Source organism: Pelobates fuscus, chromosome 5 (assembly GCF_036172605.1).
Source record: "Pelobates fuscus isolate aPelFus1 chromosome 5, aPelFus1.pri, whole genome shotgun sequence".
Taxonomy (NCBI): Eukaryota; Metazoa; Chordata; class Amphibia; order Anura; family Pelobatidae; genus Pelobates; species Pelobates fuscus.
Genome location: NC_086321.1, coordinates 4,100,507 through 4,121,206, shown reverse-complemented (window position 1 = coordinate 4,121,206; position 20,700 = coordinate 4,100,507). Strand labels below are relative to the sequence as shown.

Genomic DNA, 20,700 nt, shown 5'->3' with positions numbered 1-20,700 from the left:
GGTGGCGAAATGTGCACGTCAGGGGCTCTAGGACAACCATCTCATTTATATGATATGTTATTTATTATTAGATTTGGAATGATGGGCGTTCATTTTTTATTTTGCCAGCATTTTAGCTTTTAAGGAGGAAGCTGATCTCTTAGAACCAGTTTAGCTACTGGGGGTCTTTTGTGAGGTGCCCTTAGAGGCACAGACAGGGCTTAGACCTTATTGGTTGGCCACAAATGGCAATAATAATAATAATATTTTAGTACTTGTCTCTTTTTGAGACTTAGTTGAGTTACTGGGGGGTCATATTCTAGGTGCCCTCGGAGGCACAGATAGACCATTTTCGGTAGAGATTTATTAAGTTCCTTTAATTTTGCAGATATCTCACTCTTTTCACTTTGTAACTATTTATACTTTAGATATTTATCTTTCTCTACCTTCTATTATTACCCTCTGGGTATTATTCTTCCTCTTTTATTTGTATACTATCTTTCCTCCCTCTGATTGGAGGGTTTATTCACCATTATAACTTTTATATCTATATCTAATAAAAGTAAGTTAAAGGAACACTATAGTCACCTAAATTACTTCAGCTAAATAAAGCAGTTTTAGTGTATAGATCATTCCCCTGCTATTTCACTGCTCAATTCACTGTCATTTAGGAGTTAAATCACTTTGTTTCTGTTTATGCAGCCCTAGCCACACCTCCCCTGGCTATGATTGACAGAGCCTGCATGAAAAAAAAGAACTGGTTTCCCTTTCAAACAGATGTAATTTACCTTAAATAATTGTATCTCAATCTCTAAATTGAACTGTAATCACATACAGGAGGCTCTTGCAGGGTCTAGCAAGCTATTAACATAGCAGGGGATAAGAAAATCTTAATTAAACAGAACTAAATAGGGCTCTCTTTACAGGAAGTGCTTATGGAAGGCTGTGCAAGTCACATGCAGGGAGGTGTGACTAGGGTTCATAAACAAAGGGATTTAACTCCTAAATGGCAGAGGATTGAGCAGTGAGGCTGCAGGGGCATGTTCTATACACCAAAACTGCTTCATTAAGCTAAAGTTGTTCAGGTGACTATAGTGTCCCGTTTTATATGTACATAGTTTAAAACTTCCATTTCCCTATACACTGTGTGACGCACTCCATTTTTTCCCTTTCTTGCCTACTCCAATCATTTAGGGTTACCCCCTTTTAGGAGTGTGTGTTCCGTACCCAGCTCAATCCTTCTTTTTCTTTGTCCTATAAAACTCACTGTACACACAGAATAAACATAGAACACTCATTGTACACACAGAATAAACATACAACACTCATTGTACACACAGAATAAACATACAACACTCATTGTACACACAGAATAAACATACAACACTCATTGTACACACAGAATAAACATACAACACTCATTGTACACACAGAATAAACATACAACACTCATTGTACACACATAATAAATATGTTTATCCTGTGTGTATATAATGAGTGTACCTGCACTCTGAGTATAGACAGAGTGGAGGCACAGAGTGCAGGCAGGGGAGAGACACAGGCTGGAGGCATGGATTGCAGGCAGGGAAGAGACACAGGCTGGAGGCAGGGGAGAGACACAGGCTGGAGGCAGGGGAGAGACACAGGCTGGAGGCAGGGGAGAGACACAGGCTGGAGGCATGGATTGCAGGCAGGGGAGAGACACAGGCTGGAGGCATGGATTGCAGGCAGGGGAGAGACACAGGGTGGAGGCACGTGTTCAGGCAGGGGAGAGAGACCGGATGGAGGCACTGAGTTCGGGCAGGGGAGAGATACAGGGAGGAGGCACTGAGTGCTGACAGGGGAGAGATACAGGGTGGAGGTACTGAGTGCAGACAGGGGAGAGATACAGGGTGGAGGCACTGAGTGCAGGCAGGGGAGAGATACAGGGTGGAGGCACGGAGTGCAGGCAGGGGAGAGGTGCAGGCAGGGGAGAGATACAGGGTGGATGCACGGAGTGCAGGCAGGGGAGAGATACAGGGTGGAGGCATGGAGTGCAGGCAGGGGAGAGACCCAGGGTGGAGGCACGGAGTGCAGGCAGGGGAGAGACCCAGGCTGGAGGCACGGAGTGCAGGAAGAGGAGAGACACAGGGTGGAGGCACGGAGTGCAGGCAGGGGAGGGACACAGGGTGGAGGCACGGAGTGCAGGCAGGGGAGAGACACAGGGTGGAGGCACGGAGTGCAGGCAGGGGAGAGGCACGGAGTGCAGGCAGGGGAGAGGCACGGAGTGCAGGCAGGGGAGAGGCACGGAGTGCAGGCAGGGGAGAGGCACGGAGTGCAGGCAGGGGAGAGGCACGGAGTGCAGGCAGGGGAGAGATACAGGGTGGAGGCACGGAGTGCAGGCAGGGGAGAGATACAGGGTGGAGGCACGGAGTGCAGGCAGGGGAGAGACACAGGGTGGAGACACGGAGTGCAGGCAGGGGAGAGACACAGGGTGGAGACACGGAGTGCAGGCAGGGGAGAGACCCAGGCTGGAGGCACGGAGTGCAGGAAGAGGAGAGACACAGGGTGGAGGCACGGAGTGCAGGCAGGGGAGGGACACAGGGTGGAGGCACGGAGTGCAGGCAGGGGAGAGACATAGGGTGGAGGCACTACATTTTGATGCAATTTGGGAGCTCTGTATACTGATGCTTCCTTTTCTCTCTCCAGGCTCTCTCTCTGGTTTCTCAATGTCTGTAAATACTACGAATTCCGTGAGTCGCCTTCGAATCCCATATCCTCAGACAGGGACTTGGTATCTCAGTCTGCGCTCCCTGTGTGCCTCTGAACATGGGTAAGCCTTCACACCCATCAAAGTCTGCTCTGAATACAGGTAGCTCAGGGATTCACACCCATCAAACACTGCTCAGAGTACAGGTAACTCAGGGATTCACACCCATCAAACACTGCTCCGAATACAGGTAACAGAGGGATTCACACCCATCAAACACTGCTCCGAATACAGGTAACAGAGGGATTCACACCCATCAAACACTGCTCCGAGTACAGGTAACAGAGGGATTCACACCCATCAAACACTGCTCCGAATACAGGTAACAGAGGGATTCACACCCATCAAACACTGCTCCGAGTACAGGTAACTCAGGGATTCACACCCATCAAACACTGCTCCAAGTACAGGTAACTCAGGGATTCACACCCATCAAACACTGCTCCGAGTACAGGTAACTCAGGGATTCACACCCATCAAACACTGCTCCGAATACAGGTAACAGAGGGATTCACACCCATCAAACACTGCTCCGAGTACAGGTAACTCAGGGATTCACACCCATCAAACACTGCTCCGAATACAGGTAACTCAGGGATTCACACCCATCAAACACTGCTCCGAATACAGGTAACAGAGGGATTCACACCCATCAAACACTGCTCCGAATACAGGTAACTCAGGGAGATGTGTCAAGTACACTCTGACATGCATTGGCCTAGAGTGTGACATGTGACAGATAAATACTGGTCTTTGTGATTGTCTGTGCCTTTTGGTGACATTCTCCTATACTTGTCACAGGTGGAGACAGTGCAGCAATGTTAGTGCCGAGCTGAATCTACGCACCTTCCTGTCACCGTGTATTAACGAGTGTGGAATATATGGACAATGCAAACTGCTCCGAACAAACAACTACCTGTATGCAGCCTGCGAGTGTCGAGCAGGTGACGCTGATGCCTATGTGTTAATGATGATGTGGGATGTTATTCAATGTGGGAGACATGAGGGTGTGAAGTCATTCAATGTGGGAGACGTGAGGGTGGGATGTCATTTAATGTAGGGGAGATGAGGGGGTGGTGTCATTCAATGTGTGATGTCATTCAGTGTGGGAGAGATGTGGGTGTGAAGTCATTCAGTGTGGGAGAGATGTGGGTGTGAAGTCATTCAGTGTGGGAGAGATGTGGGTGTGATTTCATTCAGTGTGGGAGAGATGTGGGTGTGATGTCATTCAGTGTGGGAGAGATGTGGGTGTGATGATATTCAGTGTGGGAGAGATGTGGGTGTGATGTCATTCAGTGTGGGAGAGATGTGGGTGCGATGTCATTCAGTGTGGGAGAGATGTGGGTGTGATGATATTCAGTGTGGGAGAGATGTGGGTGTGATGTCATTCAGTGTGGGAGAGATGAGATTGTGAAGTCATTCAGTGTGGGAGAGATGTGGGTGTGATGATATTCAGTGTGGGAGAGATGAGGGTGTGATGATATTCAGTGTGGGAGAGATGAGGGTGTGATGTCATTCAGTGTGGGAGAGATGTGGGTGTGATGTCATTCAGTGTGGGAGAGATGTGGGTGTGATGTCATTCAGTGTGGGAGAGATGTGGGTGTGATGTCATTCAGTGTGGGAGAGATGTGGGTGTGATGTCATTCAGTGTGGGAGAGATGTGGGTGTGATGTCATTCAGTGTGGGAGAGATGTGGGTGTGATGATATTCAGTGTGGGAGAGATGAGATTGTGAAGTCATTCAGTGTGGGAGAGATGTGGGTGTGATGATATTCAGTGGGGGAGAGATGTGGGTGTGAAGTCATTCAGTGTGGGAGAGATGTGGGTGTGATGATATTCAGTGTGGGAGAGATGAGATTGTGAAGTCATTCAGTGTGGGAGAGATGAGATTGTGAAGTCATTCAGTGTGGGAGAAGTCGCAGACAGTGTTTTCTTGTTTTACACAAGCGTGGAGAGGACTACATTATCTGTGTGTTGTACTATGATTCAGGAGATAATCCCATTTCACTATCATTACATGTAATGGAGCTCCAGTACTCTGCATGCGTATCTCTGTTAAAAGATCCCTCTTGCTGGAGAATACAGCGCTGAGTGGTATAGCCCTTTTCCCAAAGACTAGACAATACTTGGTTAGGGTGAAATACACACAGATGCTGCTGAGCTCAGTACGCAGGCTGAGCATCAGTCTGTGGATTCTTCAAATAGTAGACCTTCGATCTTCAGTGATTATAGTTTATTCCACAAACACTAGACGACACATAGTGTCGTGTAGAACAACAACTCTCCTTTATTGAAAACATGTCTATTTACACCCCCACTGCCTCATTTACAAACAATAGGGTTACAGTGGTACACAAAGTGCCACTTCAGGACCTCCACAGTAACCCTCTACCAAACAGCAAAGTGAGCCCAAGTTAACGAATAGCAGTATGGACATGGGATAGTAACCAATTACATTACATATCCCAAGCCAACCAATAGCAGTATGGACTTGGGATAGTAACCAATTACACTACATATCCCAAGCCAACCAATAGCAGTATGGACGTGGGATAGTAACCAATTACACTACATATCCCAAGCTAACCAATAGCACCATGTACTTGGGATAGTAACCAATTACACTACATATCTCAAGCCAACCAATAGCAGCATGGACTTGGGATAGTCACCAATTACACTACATATCCCATGCCACCAATAGCAGTATGGACATGGGATAGTAACCAATTACATTACATATCCCAAGCCAACCAAAAGCAGTATGGACTTGGGATAGTAACCAATTACATTACATATCCCAAGCCAACCAATAGCAGTATGGACTTGGGATAGTAACCAATTACACTACATATCCCTAGCCAACCAATAGCAGTATGGACGTGGGATAGTAACCAATTACACTACATATCCCAAGCCAACCAATAGCAGTATGGACGTGGGATAGTAACCAATTACACTACATATCCCAAGCCAACCAATAGCAGTATGGATGTGGGATAGTAACCAATTACACTACATATCCCAAGCCAACCAATAGCAGTATGGACGTGGGATAGTAACCAAATACACTACATATCCCAAGCCAACCAATAGCAGTATGGACGTGGGATAGTAACCAATTACACTACATATCCCAAGCCAACCAATAGCAGTATGGACTTGGGATTGTAACCAATTACACTACATATCCCGAGCCAACCAATAGCAGTATGGACATGGGATAGTAACCAATCACACTACATATCCCAAGTCAACCAATAGCAGTATGGACTTGGGATAGTAACCAATTACACTACATATCCCAAGCCAACCAATAGCAGTATGGACTTGGGATAGTAACCAATTGCACTACATATCCCAAGTCAGCCAATGGCAGTATGGACTTGGGATAGTAACCAATTACACTACATATCCCAAGCCAACCAATAGCAGTATGGACGTGGGATAGTAACCAATTACACTACATATCCCAAGCCAACCAATAGCAGTATGGACTTTGGATTGTGAGGATATTTATGGGGTGATAAATATAAAAAATATATATTTTCATAAAATTTATCAAAAATTAATTTAATCATTTGTATTATTCCAAAAATGTATCTCTTGGCACTGTTTCCCAGATTATTGATTTAAAGCTGACAATTACCCACTAATTCTCATAGATCCTGGAGTAAGTTCCATTAGAGGATTTGTATTTCACTCATTAATCACCAATTAATTATAAAAATATAATTTATTGTGACAATGATAATAATAATAATATATGTAACATGCGTGACAATATCAGTGAATATTTAGGTATAACATAAATATACAATATGGCAGTGGTTTAACACAATTAAAGCTAAATAGCAAGTTATATTGACATGTATGCAGTTTTCAACAAGATTTACGACAGGACACTTTACTTTGAAATCAACTTAACACAGAACACTGCATCTCACAGCAGCACAGCGTAAACCAATACAAACTTTGGCTGACAGTCAAATCACACTGAATTAACTCTTTCACTGCTAGCTACAATCCTCATAGGCAAGATATCCTATTATATTGCACTTTTACAAGTACAATATTCCTCATACCAGATCATTCACCATTCCTATGTCCATCCAATAAGAATAAATATTACCATCCTTAATTTCAGAACAAGTCAATACCTCTGGATAAAAGTTTGGTATACTAACATTTGGCAAATTTACAATTAATATATCATTATAACCATATATTCCTTAGCTAATTATGATTTCTAATAGCGTATATACTCGAGTATAAGTCGACCTGAATATAAGTCGACACCCCTAATTTTACCCCGAAAAACTTATTGACTCGAGTATAAGACTAGGGTGGGAAATGCAGCAGCTACTGGTAAATTTCTAAATAAAATTAGATCCTAAAAAAATTATATTAATTGAATATTTATTTACAGTGTGTTTATATAATGCAGTATGTTTGTATGAATGTGGTGTGTGTGTGTGTGTGTGTGTGTATGAATGCAGTGTGTATGAGTGCAGTGTGTGTGTGTATATAATGCAGTATGTTTGTATGAATGCGGTGTGTGTATGAATGCGGTGTTTGTATGAATGCGGTGTGTGTATGAGTGCAGTGTGTGTGTGTATATAATGCAGTATGTGTATGAATGCAGTGTGTGTATGTGATGCAGAGCCTTGGTGGAGGGTGGGCATTTTTATACTCGAGTATAACACGAGTGGGACGAAAAACTCGTCTTATACTTGAGTATATACGGTAATTGGAATCTGACCAACATTTATCCAGATATATATTCCTGCTATTAGTAAAATATAATCTTAATTAAATTTAATTAAAAACCAGCTTAATAACCAGTTGTGATGGAGCCTCCATCAATCAATGCTTCTAGTGCTCACCAGACACCATAAGCACTGCAGACCCCAGCTTGGTTGGGGTCTCGCCATCTCCAACCCACTCTGGACCTATGGCAGGGCTCCAGTGGGTGAACCTCTCTTCCTTCAGAGAGCGTAGCAGGAACAACTCTTGCAAGAGCTAGTGATGATTATCCAAGGGCGTATGATGATCATAGCAATCCCTTGTAGTGATATAGCAGTTCCCTACAACACGAGACGAGGCTGCGAGTTGAGGGTAAGAAGGTCTGAGAGTTTAATGGTACAGGCTGGATTTTTATAAATTTTTGCAGGCCAGAGGACCTGATGGGGGACAGGAACACAAGGGACGTAAACCAATGAAAACAGTAATTAACAGCACGACACTCCCACATACAGCACACAATCCCTCCCCTCTGCCTGTGATATTATTAAGGTAGTTAATGCATTAACCTATGTATCCCCAGGCATAACATATCCCAATAAATCTTACATCCCCTGATAGCCCTGATTGGGGTGAACAACATATCCAAAAATCAGATCAGGGGTTCAGAAATTTTATCATATTTTTGCCCAGGCGAACACAGGATTTCATAGTTACATAGTTACATAGAGACTTGCGTACATCAAGTTCAGCCTTCCTCACATTTGTTTTTTGCTGTTGATCCAAAAGAAGGCAAAAAAAACACAGTTTGAAGCACAATTTTGCAACAAGCTAGGAAAAAATGTGTTAACCTTTCTTCATAGCTGATATGTTCCATTCCTTTTATTAGTTTTGTAGCCCGCCTCTGCACTATTTCTAGTGCCATAATATCCTTCTTTAGAACAGGTGCCCAAAATTGCACAGCATATTCAATATGTGGTCTTACCAGCGATTTCTAAAGAGGCAAAATGATATTCTCGTCCCGAGAATGAATGCCCTTTTTCATGCATGACAATACCTTACTGGCCTTGGCCACTGCTGATTGACATTGCACATTGTTGCATAGTTTGTTGTCTATAACAATTCCCAAGTCCTTTTCGTGTGTTGTTATCCCTAATTCACTTCCATTAAGGGTATACGTTGCTTGTGTATTCTTTACGCCGAAGTGCATAACTTTGCATTTTTCAACATTAAATTTCATCTGCCATTTGAGTGCCCAGTTCCCCAGTCTATCTAAATCCCTCTGCAGCAAAGTAATATCTTGCTCACATTGTATTATTTTAGAGTTTTGTGTCATCTGCAAACACTGAAACATGACTTTCAATGCTGTCTTCAAGATCATTTATAAAAATGTTAAATAGAAGGGGTCCCAGAACAGACCCCTGAGGGACACCACTTGCCACCTCTGTCAAGCTTGAAAATTTACCATTAACGACAACTCTTTGTACTCTGTTTTTAAGCCAATGTTCTACCCAAGAACAAGCATTTTCATCTAGGCCGATTTCCTTGAGTTTGAACACTAATCTTCTGTGTAGAACTGTCTAAAATGCCTTGGCAAAATCCAAATAGATCACATCCACTGCAACACCCTGATCTATATTTCTACTTACTTCTTCGTAGAATGCAATTAGGTTAGTTTGACATGACCTATGTTTCATAAAACCATGCTGATTATTGCTAATAACACAGTTCTTCCCAATGAATTCCTGAATATTATCCCTTAATAGCCGTTCAAATAATTTCCCAGTCACAGAAGTTAAGCTCACAGGTCTATAATTTCCAGGCAAGGATTTTGAACCCTTTTTGAATATAGGAACCACATCTGCCTTCCTCCAATCCTCTGGAACACTTCATGAAAGAAAAGAATCTTGAAAGATTAAAAACAGAGGTTCACTTATTTCTACACTTAGTTCCTTAAGTACACGTGGATGGATACCGTCAGGCCCTGGAGCTTTGTTTATATTAACTTTCTTTAGTTGCTGCAGCACCTTATCTTGAGTTAACCAATTACAATTATTCTGCAAGTTTTTAGTAGCAATCATTTGCACATCTATTGCCATGGGTTCTTCCTTAATATATACAGAGGAGAAATAGTTATTTAAAATTCCTGCCTTTTCCTGGTCTTCATTGACTAACACCCCCGTTTCAGTTTTTAGTGTACCTACACTTTCATTTTTGGGTTTTTTAGAATTTATGTACTTAAAAAATGCTTTGGGGTTGGTTTTGCTCTCTTTAGCTATCATTTTTTCATTTTGAAGTTTAGCAAGTCTAATTGCCTTTTTGCACGCATTATTTGCTTCCTTATATCTTTTATAAGATGCATCTAATTTGTCCGATTTTAAATGCTTTAAATGCCCTTTTCTTATTTTTAATCTCTTGTTTTACTTTTCTACTAAGCCACATTGGTTTTAATTTGTTTCTTTTATATTTATTTCCCAATGGTACTGTGATGTAATTCCAGTAAAATACAAGTTTAGCAGGCTAAGATTGCCACAAGGCATATGTATGTATATGTGTTTGTAGTATCAGTTAGTTAATAACACGTAGCTAAGATACTGTCATCACTGTACTGACCAGGTGCAGGAATGTAAGAACTGGAATTACGCGTCCCTCTCCTTTGTATCAGATGAGCCACGTGGTTAGACCGGATGGATGAGTTTAGACTCTATTCATTAAATAGGTTAAGGGTATGTGTGGGTGTAGTTAATTGTGGGAGGAGCTACAGTGCTATATAAGGAATGTACTCTATGTATTCAGTACTCAGACTTTGCTGTATTTTGGTGACGCTAGTCCCTCTGAGTCCCGATCGGTGATCCAATAAAGAATCTCTTCCTTCCTGAAGAAACCTGTGTCCATCTCTCTGTGCTTGGCTTCCGTCAGTTTCTCCGGTATCAGTACATACTGAGAAATGTACCTTTCTAATATTTGTTGGAAGATGATCCATTTATCCTCAGTGTTCTTTTCACTAAAGAGTTTATGCCAGTCAATATATTGTAAAGCTTCCCTTAAAGGACCACTCTAGGCACCCAGACCACTTCAGCTTAATGAAGTGGTCTGGGTGCCAGGTCCTTCTAGGGTTAACCCATTTTTTCATAAACATAGCAGTTTCAGAGAAACTGCTATGTTTATGAATGGGTTAAGCCTTCCCCCTATGTCCTCTAGTGGCTGTCTCATTGACAGCCGCTAGAGGCGCTTGCGTGCTTCTCACTGTGATTTTCACAGTGAGAGCACGCCAGCGTCCATAGGAAAGCATTATGAATGCTTTCCTATGTGACCGGCTGAATGCGCGCGCAGCTCTTGCCGCGCGTGCGCATTCAGCCGACGGGGAGGAGAAGAGGCGGATCGGAGGAGGAGAGCAGGAGGAGAGCTCTCCGCCCAGCGCTGGAAAAAGGTAAGATTTAACCCCTTTCCCCTTTCCAGAGCCGGGCGGGAGGGGGTCCCTGAGGGTGGGGGCACCCTCAGGGCACTCTAGTGCCAGGAAAACGAGTATGTTTTCCTGGCACTAGAGTGGTCCTTTAACTTATTGAAATTTGACTTTTTAAAATTATATGTTTTAGTATACCCCATGTGCTTTTGTTTTTTTGAGTTTATTTCAAAGGACACTATATTGTGATCACTATTTCCCAAGTGCTCACCTACTTGAATGTTGGTCAAAAGATCAACGTTCTTTGTTAAAACCAGGTCCAGACAAGCGTCCATTCTAGTTGGTGCTTGTACAAGTTGTGACATGAAGGTGTCATTTAACAAGTTTAAAAACCTAATTCCCTTTGCTGAGCTACTAGTCCCTCTGTCCCAATTTATGTCTGGGTAATTAAAATCTCAAATAATTAAAGTGTTACCCAGATTTGCAGCTTTCTCAATTTGCTCAAACAGCTGTTGTTCCTCGTCAATATTAACATTAGGTGGTTTATAAAATATCCCAACCAATAGTTGGTTTCCCTTCTTTTCTACCAAGCAGATATTTACCCATAAAGCTTCCACATTTTCCTCATCGCATTCCATTTGCTTAAGATTTGGCTTTAAATCATGGTTGACATACAAACATACCCCACCACCCTTCTTGTTTTTCCTATCCTTCCTAAATAACGTGTACCCATTTAAGTTAACTGCCCAGTCATGTATCTCATCCCACCATGTTTCAGTTATGCCTATTATATCATATTGTTTAGTGTATGCTAATGCCTCTAGTTCCCCCATTTTGTTATTTAGGCTCCTTGCATTAGTAAGCATACATTTAATATCATGTGTTACTTGTATATTTTGTGAATAATCAACATTACATAGCTTCTCTGTTCTGAGCTTTCCCCTCTCCCCGTCTCCACCCCCCTTATACTGTGCTAAAGCCCATCTCCTTTCTGTCCTATCTCCATTTTGTAAATTGTTATGACCCTCCCCCCCTACTACTAGTTTAAAATCTTCTCCAACCTTCTAGCCATCCTATTCCCCAGCACTGCAGACCCTCTCCCGTTTAGGTGCAATCCATCACTACTATAAAGATTGTACCCAATCGCAAAGTCGGCCCAGTGCTCTAAAAACCCCAAACCCTCCTTCCTGCACCAAGACTTCAGCCACGCATTAACCTCTCTAATCTCCCACTGCCTTTCCACTGTAGCGCGTGGCACAGGTAATATCTCAGAGAATACCACCTTGGAGGTCCTTTTCTTAAGTTTGCTACCTAATTCCCTGAAATCATTCTTTAGGACCTTCCATCTTCCTCTTACTTTGTCATTGGTACCAACATGGACCATGACCGCTGGGTCATCCCCAGCCCCTCCCAATAATCCATCCACTCTGTCAGCAACATGCCGGACCCGAGCACCTGGGAGACAGCAAACTGTCCGATTGAGCCGATCAGAGCGTCAGATTGCCCTATCTGCTCTCCTAATGATAGAGTCCCCTACCACTACAACCTGTCTTGCCTTCCTAACATTTTGATTCCCACCCGTACTAGGGGGGCTGTTAGCTCGGGTGTTAGAAGTAACAGCTTCCTCTAATACAGCTACTCCTGAGCTGATGCTCCCAACATCTTACCTCAAATGGGCAAATCTGCTAGGTTGCACCAAATCAGGACTAGCTAGCCCTTTCCTCTTCCCTCCCCCCCTGCTTCCTCGCCCCACTGTCACCCAGCTACATGCCTGTTCCCCATTTGTCTTCTCTCCTCCCTCTCCACTACCTGTCCCCACTAAACTCTGCTTAGTCAGCAGCAGACTCCTCTCAAGATTGTCGATCTCCCTCAAAGTTGCGATTTGCTTCTCGAGATCTCCAATCTGAGCTTCCAGATAAGCCACTCGCACACAACTAATTCCAGGTATGGACCCTGGACGGGTACATCCAGGCATCCATACATGCAACAAGATGTGCCCAAAAGAGTTCCATAGAAGGGCGGCTAAGTGCTGCTGGAGGACCGACCGGGAACCGTCAGGTTTTCATGGCGAAAATAGTTCCAGGGCATTCGCGGCTAAGTCCCCCTGAAGTCTATCCGCGGTTTTAGCCCATGTGAACAAGATGGCCGCCACCACGTGTTCGAATGTCGAATGGCGGCCACTTCGACTTTTCTGGAGGTCGAAGAACCAATGTTTAAAGTCCCAATAGGCACAATTAGGGTCTATCAGTCAAAATAAATTAAAGGGGCCATAGTCACAGGGTAAAAGGCTGGCAAGTAGTCCTCTCCAAAGCCCAGTGGCGAAGTGGCTTTCGTCACACCAGTTATGTTGTAGAATTTCTCTCTCAGATTTGTAGATATGTCCCAAGAATTATGAATGCAAGTATGATGTTTAGAGAATTGTATGAAAATAGAAAAGATTTCAGTGTTTTGAAGTTGGGTTAGTTGGAAAAGATACAAAGAATTAGGTGTGTCCAGCTTTGGCTCCAGATGTCAGATCTTAGATGTTATGTGTGAGTCCATCCTCAGAGTGAGAGTGTATCTGAGTCTGAGTGTTTGTTAAAAAACAAAAACCACTGATCTACATGTATAACTGAATTCCATGTGCTCCTTTCTTATTTTTTTTTCTCATGGTTGCACTGTGTGTTGTTGAATGCATGCAGATCTCTGTTGATTGCTGTCTGTTGTTGAATGTATGTGGTTAGTTCTCTGTCAGTTGTTGAATGTGTGCATGTTGTTCGTTCTCGGCCATTCACTATATGTTGTTGAATGTGTGCGTGTGCCTAGTTCCCTGTTCCTCGCTGTCTGGACAGAGACATGTGGCTTTGTCTCTGCCCATCACTGTCTGTTGTTGAAGTGTGCAGGTGGTTCGTTCCCTGTCTGCTGTTGAATGTGTTGTAGCGGAGCTCCCTGTACCCCGGCTGGGTACCTCTGCCAGGGATCGCTTCTTAGCTGGAACCTGGGAAAACCTCAGCAGTTCTGCCCTGGTCGCCGTGGCTTGACAGGGGTCCACCTGGATCCTCTCCGTCCTGGAACAGGAGGGGACTAGCTCTATTTCCTCCCAGGAACTGGATAACACACAGTTCTGGGAGCTATAGTCCTTACCATGAGCTGGAACAAGATGCTGAGTAGTAAATAGTCCTTTCCTCTGCCAGTAACTAGAAGACCCATAGTTCTGGGAGTACAATTGATTTTAATGAGCCAAACTCAGCCTTTTATGCACAGACCCCAGCAGGGGGTCTCCAAACAATACAATACAAGCCCCTCCCAGAAATCTCTGTACCTGGGAGATAATTGAGTTAAAGACCGGTAAGTTATCTCCCAGGAACAGCGAGCCAAACATAAAAACATAGTATCCCAAAACATAATAAAAACATACAATAACCGACATGTCCTACAATAGCCCTGTACCGAGCGCCCAAATTGTACAAATAGCGCTCAGATCCATGCAGTGTCGGGGAAATGCCACTGGGGCAAGGTTCTGTCTGGCCACACATGTGGTCCTAGCCCAATATAGTTCCAGAGCGTTTGGTGCTTTTGCCGGTCAAATTTCCGCAGCGCCTGCGGCCGAAATACGGTGTGCTCCATCTGGCTCTCAGGGAGCGTTTGTTCCTCTTAGTCTCAGACACCTTCCCCCCAAAAAGCACTCTCCTGGCGTGTCGCAAAGTGTTTCAAATCCCCGGACCAAGTTGTCCGGAAACCGCATAGTCACCTAGCCAAAAATAATTCCATAACATTCATGGCTAGATACAGCTGAGGTGACCGGGAACCACAAAGTACTCATGCCGAAATTAGTTCCATAGCGGTCGCGGCTAAGTACTACTGAGGACCGCTAGTGGATTTTTTTCATGCGAAAGGCCGCCAGGGAGCTAGCATTCGGTTCAGTTCGTGAGAAGGGAAAGTGCCGAACCAGATGCACCGAGGGAAAGCTAACGGCGGCTGGGCAGGGGAACCTCCGAACATGGTCTCAGACCTGGGCCATAGTCAGTGGGCAGGAGGCCAGCCTCCACACTCCTCCAGGAGTTTGTGGCAAACGTCCTTGGAAAAGAGTGTTTGTCACATGTGTGGATGTGGCTTTGTCTCTGTCCCTCACTGTCTGTTGTTGAAGTGTGCATGTGGTTAGTTCCCTGCTCCAGTCTGGTATTTAATGTGTTCATGGGGTTAGTTCTTTGTCACCCACTGTCTGTTTTTTAATCTGTGCATGTGGTTAGTTCTGGATCATTCATTGTCTGTTGTTTAATCTGTGCATGTGATTAGTTCCCTGTTACTGTCGGTTATCGAATTTGCTCATGTGGTTAGTTTCCTGTCCCTCACTGTCTGTTGTTGAATGTGTGCATGTGGTTAGTTCATTGTATTGGTCTGTTGGTGAATGTGTGCATGTGGTTGTTGAATGCATGCATGTGGTTAGTACCCTGTCCCTCACTGTCTGTTGTTGAATGCATGCATGTGGTTAGTTCCATCATTCACTGTCTGTTGATGAATATGTGCATGTGGTCAGTCCTCTGTCTTCCACTGTTTTTGTCTTGCAGTTAGTCTTTCCATGAGTTTTTGATGAGTCTTGTTTCCTCAAGCTGTCTGATTGTGAAAGTATTTCTGTGGTGGGTTCTGTGTAGCTTCATAATATTAGAAGTGTTGAAGTAGTTAGTTCTGACATAGTTTCATTGGATATGGTGATTGTTTGTTAATGACATTGTCCAAGTAGTGAGCGTAATGCACTCCAGCTTTCTAACCTTCTAGTTGTGGACATTGTGCCTGATACATTCTCTCATTCCCATAGGCTGGAGTGGTTGGGGTTGTACAGATAATACTCAAGCCTTTACATATGGCTTCCAGCTCCTCTCCACTTTGCTCCTGTGCCTTAGTAACCTCATGTTTCTGCCACCTGTCCTGATTGCCCTACGCAGTCACTATCTCCTGGAGGCCTCTGTCTACATCTTCACCATGTTCTTCTCTACGGTAAGTGTGAGAGCATGGGTATGTAGAGGGTAACAATGACCCTTTAACCCTATTTTGCTGCATTCTTTGACCTCTCAGCCTCATGTAAAATCTTTGCCCTGGTCCTCAGTTGTGTGTTTTTATGTTTTCCGTATCTCTGTACAGTTTTATCACGCGTGTGACCAGCCGGGTATTGTGGTTTTCTGTATCATGGAATATGATGTGCTGCAGTTCTGTGATTTTCTGGGCTCCCTCATGTCAGTTTGGGTGACGGTAATTAGCATGGCTCGGTTGCAACCCATCATTAAACAGGTAAATCAACTAGGGGAATTGTAATGGAGACGGGACATTAACTAATGTACACTTCTACCCCTCCATTACACCAGTCCTAACTTCTTCTTCTTCTTCTTCATTTGGCAGATTCTGTACCTACTTGGAGCCATGCTTCTGTCTATGGCTCTACAACTTGATCGGCATGGTTTGTGGAATCTCTTGGGGCCCAGCCTGTTTGCTGTGGGAATCATGGCCATCGCTTGGGTATGTATGGCATCGCTTGGGCACTTTAAAAAAAGTAGCAGGATTAGGCTGTATGGATAGACCAGGATCAGGCTGTATGGAAGGACCATGATTAAGCTGTATGGAAGGACCAGGATCAGGCTGTATGAAAGGACCAGGATCAGGCTGTATGGAAGGACCAGGATCAGGCTGTATGGAAGGACCAGGATCAGGCTGTATGGAAGGACCAGGATCAGGCTGTATGGAAGGACCAGGATTAGGCTGTATGGAAGGACCAGGATTAGGCTGTATGGAAGGACCAGGATTAGGCTGTATGGAAGGACCAGGATTAGGCTGTATGGAAGGACCAGGATTAGGCTGTATGGAAGGACCAGGATTAGGCTGTATGGAAGGACCAGGATTAGGCTGTATGGGAGGGCCTGGATCAGGCTGTATGAAAGGACCAGGATCAGGCTGCATGAAAGGACCAGGATCAGGCTGTGTGGGAGAACCCGGATTAGGCTGTATGGAAGGGCCAGGATCAGGCTGTATGGAAGGACCAGGATTAGGCTATGTGGAAGGACCAGGATTAGGCTATGTGGAAGGACCAGGATTAGGCTGTATGGAAGGACCAGGATTAGGCTGTATGGAAGGACCAGGATTAGGCTGTATGGAAGGACCAGGATTAGGCTGTATGGGAGGGCCTGGATCAGGCTGTATGGAATGACCAGGATTAGGCTATGTGGAAGGACCAGGATTAGGCTGTATGAAAGGACCAGGATTAGGCTGTATGGAAGGACCAGGATTAGGCTGTATGGAAGGACCAGGATTAGGCTGTATGGAAGGACCAGGATTAGGCTGTATGGAAGGACCAGGATTAGGCTGTATGGAAGGACCAGGATTAGGCTGTATGGAAGGACCAGGATTAGGCTGTATGGAAGGACCAGGATTAGGCTGTATGGAAGGACCAGGATTAGGCTGTATGGAAGGACTAGAATTAGGCTTTGTGGAAGGACCCGGATTAGGCTGTGTGGGAGACCCGGATTAGGCTGTATGGAAGGACCAGGATTAGGCTGTATGGAAGGGCCAGGACCAGGCTGTATGAAAGGACCAGGATCAGGCTTTGTGGAAGGACCAGGATTAGGCTTTGTGGAAGGACCAGGATTAGGCTTTGTGGGAGGACCAGGATTAGGCTTTGTGGGAGGACCAGGATTAGGCTTTGTGGGAGGGCCAGGGTTGAGATGTAAGGTTATAAAAGATGATCCATTTTGGAAAGAGGATCAGCATTTAGACCTTGTAAGGTCATTGATAAGGCTTGGTGTAGTTGGTTGGCATGGAACATATTTACAGTTTAAAACCGTGTTTAACGCAAGGAAATAATAGTGCCTCTGGCAGACCATCATGATACAAAGATTACAGTTTCTTAGTATACCGCAATGCAATAGTTCCTGTAGGAAAGCTGTTTACACTTCGTGTAGGTGATTTTCTCGTTTTGATTGGCAGACCTTCAGGACAATCCGAAGACGGCACTGTTACCCTCCCACGTGGAAGCGATGGCTCTTCTACCTCTGTCCAGGACTGCTCATCGCCAGCTCGGCCGTGGCACTCTATGCCTTTGTTGAGACTGAGGAAAATTATTTCTACATTCACAGCATTTGGCACATGCTGATTGCAGGGAGTGTGGGATTCTTGTTACCACCACGTGCCAAGCCAGATGGACGAGTGACACCACTGTCCCGGAGAAAAGGCTGTGGCTACCATTTGTGCGTAAATGAACAGGAGGAGCTGGGACTGGTGGACCCCGGATCAGTTTCTATAAATAGTATCTGTACCAGTTGACACAAAAGACAAGAAAACTGCTCAAATAGTGGGACTGATAGTTATGTTTGTCCCACTCCTGACTCATTGGGAATGAAGAAACCTGGCCTTTGGTGGGTGTCGATGGAACAGATTGCAATAGCTCTCTGCTGAGAATCTTCTGGATTTCAGGAGGGGTCACTCTTTTTATTAATAATTGCAATTACCTCTTATGGGACATGCCAAAACCCCATGCATTAATTATTTGTTAAAAGGGTGAGCGTGTCCCCAACACACACCTCAAGGAATGTGTTCGTAATCATAGAGAGAAGTGCCAGAAAATTAAATGGAAGGTTTATTTCTATAAAGAATATGTGGACAGTATTGAGGTTTATATAAGGAAGATGTGGACAGTATTGGGGTGCATATTAAATTATTGTTGGTATGAAGGACGTGTGGACAGTATCAGGTTTATATTGACTTGGGGTTTATATAAGGAAGATGTGGACAGTATTTAGTTCTTTATGACTTGGTGTCAGAATAATAGACACATGACCAGTATTGGGGGGGTGGGGGGGGGCGTAGCTTGAGGTGGATGTAAAGTATATGTGGACAACCGAGGAATGAGCAAATAGCCTTAGAACAATGTCTCCCCTAGCTGCAAGTCATCGTCATGTTTAATACAGTGAATGATCAATATAGTGATAAGAATGAGGGAGATTGTGAGCATACTGGGTGCTCATTCTTGCATTAGTTGGGTGGGGACTATTTTATAACAGGGTAAGGTTCTCTGCTCCTGCATGGGGTGTGATATTTTGAACATGCATGGGGTGGAAGAAATCGCTTCACACCTGGTTATTTTTTTGGAGATGGAGACGTTCCTAATAGAAGTAGAGACCCGCTCATTACAAATCATTTCTTCAATGTTATGGCCCCTCTATATTCCCGTTCTACCTACCTGTTATCCACATGATGGTGCTTCCATGTCTAAATATTCACTAATCCCCTTGGACAGTTCTCTATTTTGTAGTATTAAAATCTGGAATTGAAATGGATTTTGTTGGGATTTTTTACATTTTCTCTGTTACTGCTGTGTTCTAAGGCAAATTAGCCGTATGCCTTTACAGCACACACTGTGTTTTGTTGTGTCTCCCACCTGCGGTTTGGTAAATTCCAGAGCACTTGGGTTTGTAGAGAGTACAGGTTATATTTGTCACTTGGTTTCTCCCATGTCTAATGCAGATGTGTCCAGACCCGCTGTGTTACCATTGGTGTCATTCTTAGTCATTAAGTGCTTGTGGACAGTCTTTTCTGCGTGACGGTTGTGCCATATTCTTTGCATTTTTAATTATAGATTTAATGATGGCTCTTCAAACTTTGGGATATTTTTTTCCAAACCCGACTGGTGCTTTTTCACAAGTTTGTCTTGGAGTTTGATGATATCTTTTTGGTTTTCATGTTTGGGTAGCTATACTCTATCAAACTCTGAGGCCCTCCACAAACCGCTGTGTTTAGTTCAATATTGTGTGACACTTCAACATCGGTGACCTTAATTGGCTGCACTAGAGCTTATGTAGGGGTTTCCTAAATGAATAGGTAAATACTTATGCAACCAACAAATTCGGGGTTTTTTTGTTGTTGTTTCACAAGAAATAAAAACGTGTGCCTTTTTAAGTGTAAAGCCCAATAAATCCATTGTAAAGTAACACTTCAGACACCAAAACCACTACAGCATGCATGCCCTGGCCCCTCCATTGTAAGCAGTTACACCGGTTTAGAAAGGCGTGATTCCTTGCCTGGGGTCGACCTGTCTGCAGCCTCCAGGAGAGCCATGTTAGCACGTCTCTGCACAAAGGCTTAGCTCAGAGCGACTAGAGACGTCTGCAAGACCCCAACAAGTCAAACTGTTCTAAAATGTTTGACTACTTCCACTGGGGGGCACCAGGCCACTCTGCAGCGTGGTTGGAGTGTTCCTTTAATTCCAGGTTATCACACTACGACGTCCTATGTTGTGGGATATTCGTATTGGTTGCCAAATAGGTAGAACAGAGAAAATAACAAGTAGTTCATACTTTAAAGGGAACTGTCACTTTCCAGGATTTTAATGTTATTTTTACTTATCTCCATATTCAACAAATGTAGATTTGCAATTTGTCAAAAAATAAAATGTAAAAACCCACAGCTCTGTATTCTATAAGTGGGCACCTCTATCTTCACTTCCTGTCAATCATTGTTATAAGCTCCGCCCTTTACACAGAGAGGGAAACATAAACAATGTTACTATTTCTCCTCTTCATTAGCATTGTGTGCCCTGGCTGTGCCTAGTCGGAACTGGATTGCGATTCCATTTAATGAATATTTCCTTTAAATTGAAATAAAATGGAGCATCTAATAAAAAAGGTTATCGGACGCTCTAGGTAACTTTCAATGTTTTATTTATTGGTGGCATTTCCCCTTTAACCTTCAATAAATAAATACAATGAAATCACACAAAAAGAAATACCCATAAACCAAAGTATATCTATATGGTATGGTCTACATGAAATTTTAAAATAAAAATATTTGAAATGGAAAGAGGTCAC

The 20,700-nt window shown here is 43.9% G+C and overlaps 1 protein-coding gene across 1 annotated transcript in view; it reads left to right on the top strand.

The window, feature by feature from the left end:
- Positions 1–20,064, top strand: part of TMEM8B (transmembrane protein 8B) — a 79,024-nt gene extending 58,960 nt beyond the window's left edge. Inside the window, exons 8-13 of the mRNA XM_063453536.1 lie at positions 2,668–2,791; positions 3,530–3,672; positions 15,669–15,847; positions 15,992–16,138; positions 16,247–16,363; positions 17,825–20,064. Of these exons, the coding sequence (XP_063309606.1) occupies positions 2,668–2,791; positions 3,530–3,672; positions 15,669–15,847; positions 15,992–16,138; positions 16,247–16,363; positions 17,825–18,160 (1,046 nt within the window). The 3' untranslated portion in view covers positions 18,161–20,064. The remainder of the gene's footprint in view (positions 1–2,667; positions 2,792–3,529; positions 3,673–15,668; positions 15,848–15,991; positions 16,139–16,246; positions 16,364–17,824) is intronic.
- The last annotated feature ends 636 nt before the right edge of the window (positions 20,065–20,700 follow it).